The sequence below is a fragment of the Gossypium raimondii genome, chromosome 12 (assembly GCF_025698545.1).
Source record: "Gossypium raimondii isolate GPD5lz chromosome 12, ASM2569854v1, whole genome shotgun sequence".
NCBI classification, from domain to species: domain Eukaryota; kingdom Viridiplantae; phylum Streptophyta; class Magnoliopsida; order Malvales; family Malvaceae; genus Gossypium; species Gossypium raimondii.
In genome coordinates this window covers 670,791-676,100 of record NC_068576.1, presented here as the reverse complement: position 1 = coordinate 676,100, position 5,310 = coordinate 670,791, and the positions used below count along the sequence as shown (strand labels likewise).

Genomic DNA, 5,310 nt, shown 5'->3' with positions numbered 1-5,310 from the left:
TTATGCGAAAAAGAATGCTATTGAACTAAATTTCTCCCCTCGATTTCTCTGAATTCGCACTATCTTTTCTCTATCTTCTGTCAACAATCGTACCAAGTTGATGCCCAAAAGCTCATTCATGGTCAATTACTGCCGGCTCGGTCTAGAGATTTGAATGCCATAACAATTACACTGCTGGAATGGAGACAAATAAAAGGGAACTGTGGAGCTTGAATGATTATATTGGTCTAATCATTTTATTATGTTAAAAAATCACAATATGAAAATATAAAAATTTGGGCCGACTAGTAAATTATAAAAAATATTAAAACAACCAAATCATGTACAATACCTAATAACAAGCTGATGGTGTAACCTAATTCCTACCAATTCCTAAGCTATCTGTACAATACCTAATAACAAGCTGATGGTGTAACCTAATCCAACGGCCATAAAGGCGAGCTTACATTAGAATCATAACACTTTACAAGTGCACTTACGAAGAAATTCCTTAAATCTGGAATGACGCGTTGAATCAAACGGCCACACCTGCAAGTTTTACACACCATGGAGATCATCAGATTCAATTCCCATAAATTTCACCCTTCATGACAAGACTTTTCAACAATCAAAACACCGTTTAGGAATTACATACCATGGTTTGGTACTTATTCTTTCAAATTGTTCTAATATGAAGAGTAAGCATGTTTCTCGGAGTGTGGTGGCATTGAAGGCCTCGGCTAGTTCGTACATTAGCATAACATCCTCCACAGAAATATCCTTAAAAGACAATTAGAACAAATAAGCATGTGTATCTGTCGTGCAATTAAAAGCTATGGTATCGAGATTCGGGTTTGAGTGACTCCAGTTTCATTTATCTTTTCTAAGTTTTTTCGCGTATCATTATTTCAGTAAAACATACACACCTGTGCTATGGCATATTCACAAAGACGCTTAAGGCCTTCAAGAAGATATTGGTCGGCAGCTCTAAGAAGTTCTTGAGCATGATCAATCTCGACGGTTACTGATCCTGTGTATATATACCTAGCAGCATGGACCGGGACAGCATACATGTAAGAACTTTTTCGAAAACACTTGGTGTATTTACATGCAAAGGCAAATTCAGGTTTGTCGTTTGTACCTCATCATTAACACAAAAACATCCCATCTGATATTTGGAATCTCTACATCTTTGGCATCCCTCTCCTGCAAATCAATTTTCATATTAGTCATCGTTCTATCAACTCCCCTCGGATCTATGGTATTAAATCATTCTGTTCTATTATCTAGCAATGTGCTCCTCAAATTTGTGACAATTGAAGAAGTCCGCGGGATGGTGATAACAAAGTAACAAGGAAAGAAAAACAGATGACAGAAGCGAAATACTTGAACTGTCTGACTCACCCGGTAACCACCATCAAACATGGCCCGGAATGCATCCGAAGAAGCAAGAAGACAAATTCTGTGAGCATAGAATCGTTTACCTGAAAGAAGAATGTGGAAATTGAAAGGGAGTACATTACTAAACTTGTGGAAAAGTCCATAGCACATAGGTAAGAATGTTTCAACTAGCACATGGGTAAGTAGCACAATCATTCCAAAGAAAAGATCCGTACCTTCAACCAAAAATGTAACATCAGAAAGTGTAGGATTATTTACATACTGCTCGCCCAAATACACCTACAATTGTGAATGGGAAAAGAACATCCAAGACCACAAAATTTATCAATCTCAAAAGACATTTTGCTAGATATATAAATAAGAAATTGGTAAAATATGCCTATGCATCCAGCACTCCTATCATCCTATGTTACTAAAGGATTTCCAAAGCAAATGTAAGAACCTTCTTGTAAACCAGCAGATATAAACAGACCTGTGGGGTTGGAGATACCGGGGCGGCATCCACAGATGAGAGTGAAGTACCCTTTGTAGCCAGCTTATACAAGGCCTCTGAACCATCTTTTTGCTGCTTGAAACTTTTAGACTCAAGAAGGCCCAGTAGCAGCTCCAGCCCTGGAATAAATTGACAAGAACCCAGGGAGCAGTTAGAAATTGCAACCGGGAGAGGGGAAAAAACAGAAAGAACTGCTCACGGTAATCAATGTGCAAGAATAAAAAGGAATGATGACAGTTGAAATAGAAAACTGCTATACCATTGTTGTCAACAAAAATAGTTTTCCGATCATTAGGAGCACAAAGATGAGCAAGAGCCAAAGCAACTCGTTTTTGAACAGCCTTGGCTGCTGTCCGCATAAGGTACAACAGATGACTCAATGCCTGTTAAGAGGACGTATCAAATAAATGCCACTTTCTAACTCTAAAAGCTACTGGCTTAACCTTACTGTAAAAGCAAGTAGGAAAGGGTCTAAAGTTAGGAAAAAATAAACTCACTCGTCCATGAATTTTTTCCTCCAATCTCTTCAATGTCTTTGCTACACAATCTTTTGTTGGCTGCAGTTTTACAAGATAAATTCATAATTAACAAACTGGAAAAATTCGTACAAGTCTTCTGACAATATATTCTAAGGGTATGCAAAAGCAAATTAACTTAAAACGGTAGCATCCAAAAAGCAGAAGAATTCTAAAGCACACCTGAGCAATGAACTCCCCTTCCAGGAGTTTCTGAACACCTCCAGTCTTGATAAGATCCACAACATTATCCTATAGAACAGACTAATTAATCGTCAATAGGCTCACCATGTAAAAACTGCAGTTCAAGTTGAAAATATTACGGTAAACCAGTGTCATTTACCTCATTCTCAGCAAGGCCGTATAGGGCAAATGCAGAATTATGCTGCAATGGTCCACCTTTTGAATCAAGTAGACTAAGCAACGGTACTATTCCACCACTCTGTACAATTCCAACTTGATTGTGTGTGTCCTGCAAGAAGAAAATCTTTAATTGACAAAGAAAGTAAGATTTCAAAAAAAAAAAAAAACTGTTGAGCATTTTAAAGTGAGAATTTAGCATGATTTCATATAGTATAAGATATCAAATAACTAATGTTATTCTTCAAGTCCTGCCAGAGGAATTTTAACCCAGAAAGGCAGCAAATAAATACAAACCTGGGCCAACCGCCCAAGCGCAAATGCAGACATTTCCTTGAGCTGTACATCTGAAGATGTGAGCATTTCTATTAAGGGTGGAACAGCACCTCTTTGGACAATGTGTACCTGTAGAATCCCCAACTTCATAACTTTTAACAGAGAGACGCATTTGCATAAACACAGAATCATATGCAGAATTATACCTAAAATCTAAGCGTCTAAAACAGTAATTTATTTCAGATGCTTTGAGTAGTGATCACAAATTCACAATGTAAGTGCCAAATTAGAATTAAGATGTCAGCCTACCTTGCAATCTGAATCAGCAGCAGCAAATTGACCTATGAGTAAAGCCGCTTCCCTCTGGCTCTCCAAACAACTAGAACTGTTGGCAAAATCATAAACATGGACATCATATGATTAAAACTGAAATCATCCCGAGCAAAAGTGAAAACCTAATGTATAACTCGGCATTACCTAAGTAACCTAATCACAGGCTGCAGTGCTCCAGCAAGAAGAACGTCTTTCTTTATGTTTGGAGAGGAGTGGACAAGGTTCCCAATCACGCCAACCTGAACATCCTTTGATGTCAGCTTTTAAGGGAACGGTAACTCTCCAGAATGTGTATTAAGATGACCAAACAGAAAAGATAAAAGTCAAGAAGAGAACTAACTGCTTCATAATGTACTGTAACGTCCTCAGAGGAAAGCATTAGTACGAGGGTTGGTAGAGCATTGCATTCAACAATCTGCAAATATACAAACTATATTAAAACCCGCAAAAGAGAACCAGGTAATGCTACCGCAAAGTGCAAAAACAACCTTACCTGATTTTTGTTTTCGTCGTTCTTAAACGCTAGGGTCCTTAAGGCCCCAGCAGCTGACCTCTGCACCTTTATGTCGTGATACTCCAGCAACTGAACGAGAGGAGGAATTCCACCCTCAGTCCTAATATTTGTAGATCGAAAAACAACCTATAAGGGTGTGAAAATTAATGCTAACAAAATAAAAAATAGATATCCAAAAAAGCCAACCTGATACGGGTTTTAATGCGGGCATTTTCGTGAGCAAGATTAGTTATAGCATCAGCAGCTTTCCTTATAACACCATTCATTTCCCGAGAATTACAACCATCCTTGTGCATTTTCAACAAATTCACTAGACAGGGCAGAGCCCCGGCGTCAACCACTAGTTGTTGATGCTCTGCCTATTTTGACATAAATACAACATATTACCTAAAAAATTTTAAGTAATCTAAAACCAAGTAAATGAAAGTCTGCACAGTTACCTTGACCGCGATTAGTCCAAGCGCAAACGCGCATGCTTTCTCTACTTCATACTCAAATGGTATCGGATCGGATTCTGCCAATAGAGGCGGCGTTTGAATTTGCTTTACCAGAGCAGGAACGGCCCCGCACTCCACGATCAAATCCACGATATCCTCTAACAGCCAAATAATAAACAAATAACAAATAAACACCGAAATCCATTCCGCTACAAATAATCGAAAATTTAAAGATCCGAAACGTACCGTTCATGGCGATTTTCGAAAGTAACTGAGCGGAACATTTGGCAGCGGCGCGATGGGCTTCTGTAAAAGAGATGCAGGTATTGAGAACGTCGACGTGAATTCGAACATCGCGGATGATATCTTGGTGAGTACGGCGGGACTCGACGACGACCGCCTTGCACCGACCTGATTTATCTTCTTCGAATTCTTGCTCCAGTTTCCGCTTCAAGCTTCTCCTTGTTTGGGGCTTGTTCTGGTGATCCATTGGAGGAATGAGGGGAAATGGAATTTATGAGAGAGAGAGATCTTTATTTTGCTCTGAAATAAATTCAAGGTATTTTAGTTTTTAGCTTTTGGTTTTTATATCGCAGGGTTTCAGTTGCTTAGTCTGAGCGGAAAGAAAACGCGCCAATTTAATTTCGAATTTAATCTACTTTAATGCCTGCCTCCCTCCGCTCGCGCCTTTTTTTGGCCTTTGCTATTTATCTCCTCAAGAGTGCGGGTGTGAATATATTTTTAAAGGTATAATATCAAAATTTAGTCCTCAATCTTTATATCTTTTATTAATTTTACCTGTATTTCTTAAAATGTAAATTTCACTTCATCCTTTTAAAAAAATCAAATCTAATTTAATTTTTTAACATTTTAACATAAATGCTTATTATTTAAATATGGTTGTCCGGCTCCGCATAGCAATTTATATGCATTTCATGCTATTTTAAAAAAATAATTATGAAATTTATATTTTTTTTTAGTTTTTAAATTATTTATTGATGT

General features: G+C 37.9%; 1 protein-coding gene across 1 annotated transcript; it reads right to left on the bottom strand.

Annotated features, from left to right (window-relative positions):
* Positions 1-203: 203 nt before the first annotated feature.
* On the bottom strand, positions 204-4,851 carry LOC105762613 (ARM REPEAT PROTEIN INTERACTING WITH ABF2). Its single transcript, XM_012580399.2, has 19 exons — positions 4,555-4,851; positions 4,312-4,466; positions 4,058-4,230; positions 3,851-3,971; positions 3,698-3,772; positions 3,502-3,596; positions 3,334-3,409; positions 3,046-3,153; positions 2,732-2,860; positions 2,572-2,640; positions 2,371-2,430; positions 2,133-2,256; positions 1,853-1,992; positions 1,596-1,659; positions 1,384-1,463; positions 1,121-1,185; positions 906-1,023; positions 635-759; positions 204-528 (listed from the first exon to the last, which is right to left on the bottom strand). Exons 1-19 carry the CDS (start codon positions 4,796-4,798, stop codon positions 417-419), a joined length of 2,133 nt encoding a protein of 710 aa, XP_012435853.1. The 5' UTR covers positions 4,799-4,851; the 3' UTR covers positions 204-416.
* Positions 4,852-5,310: the final 459 nt, after the last annotated feature.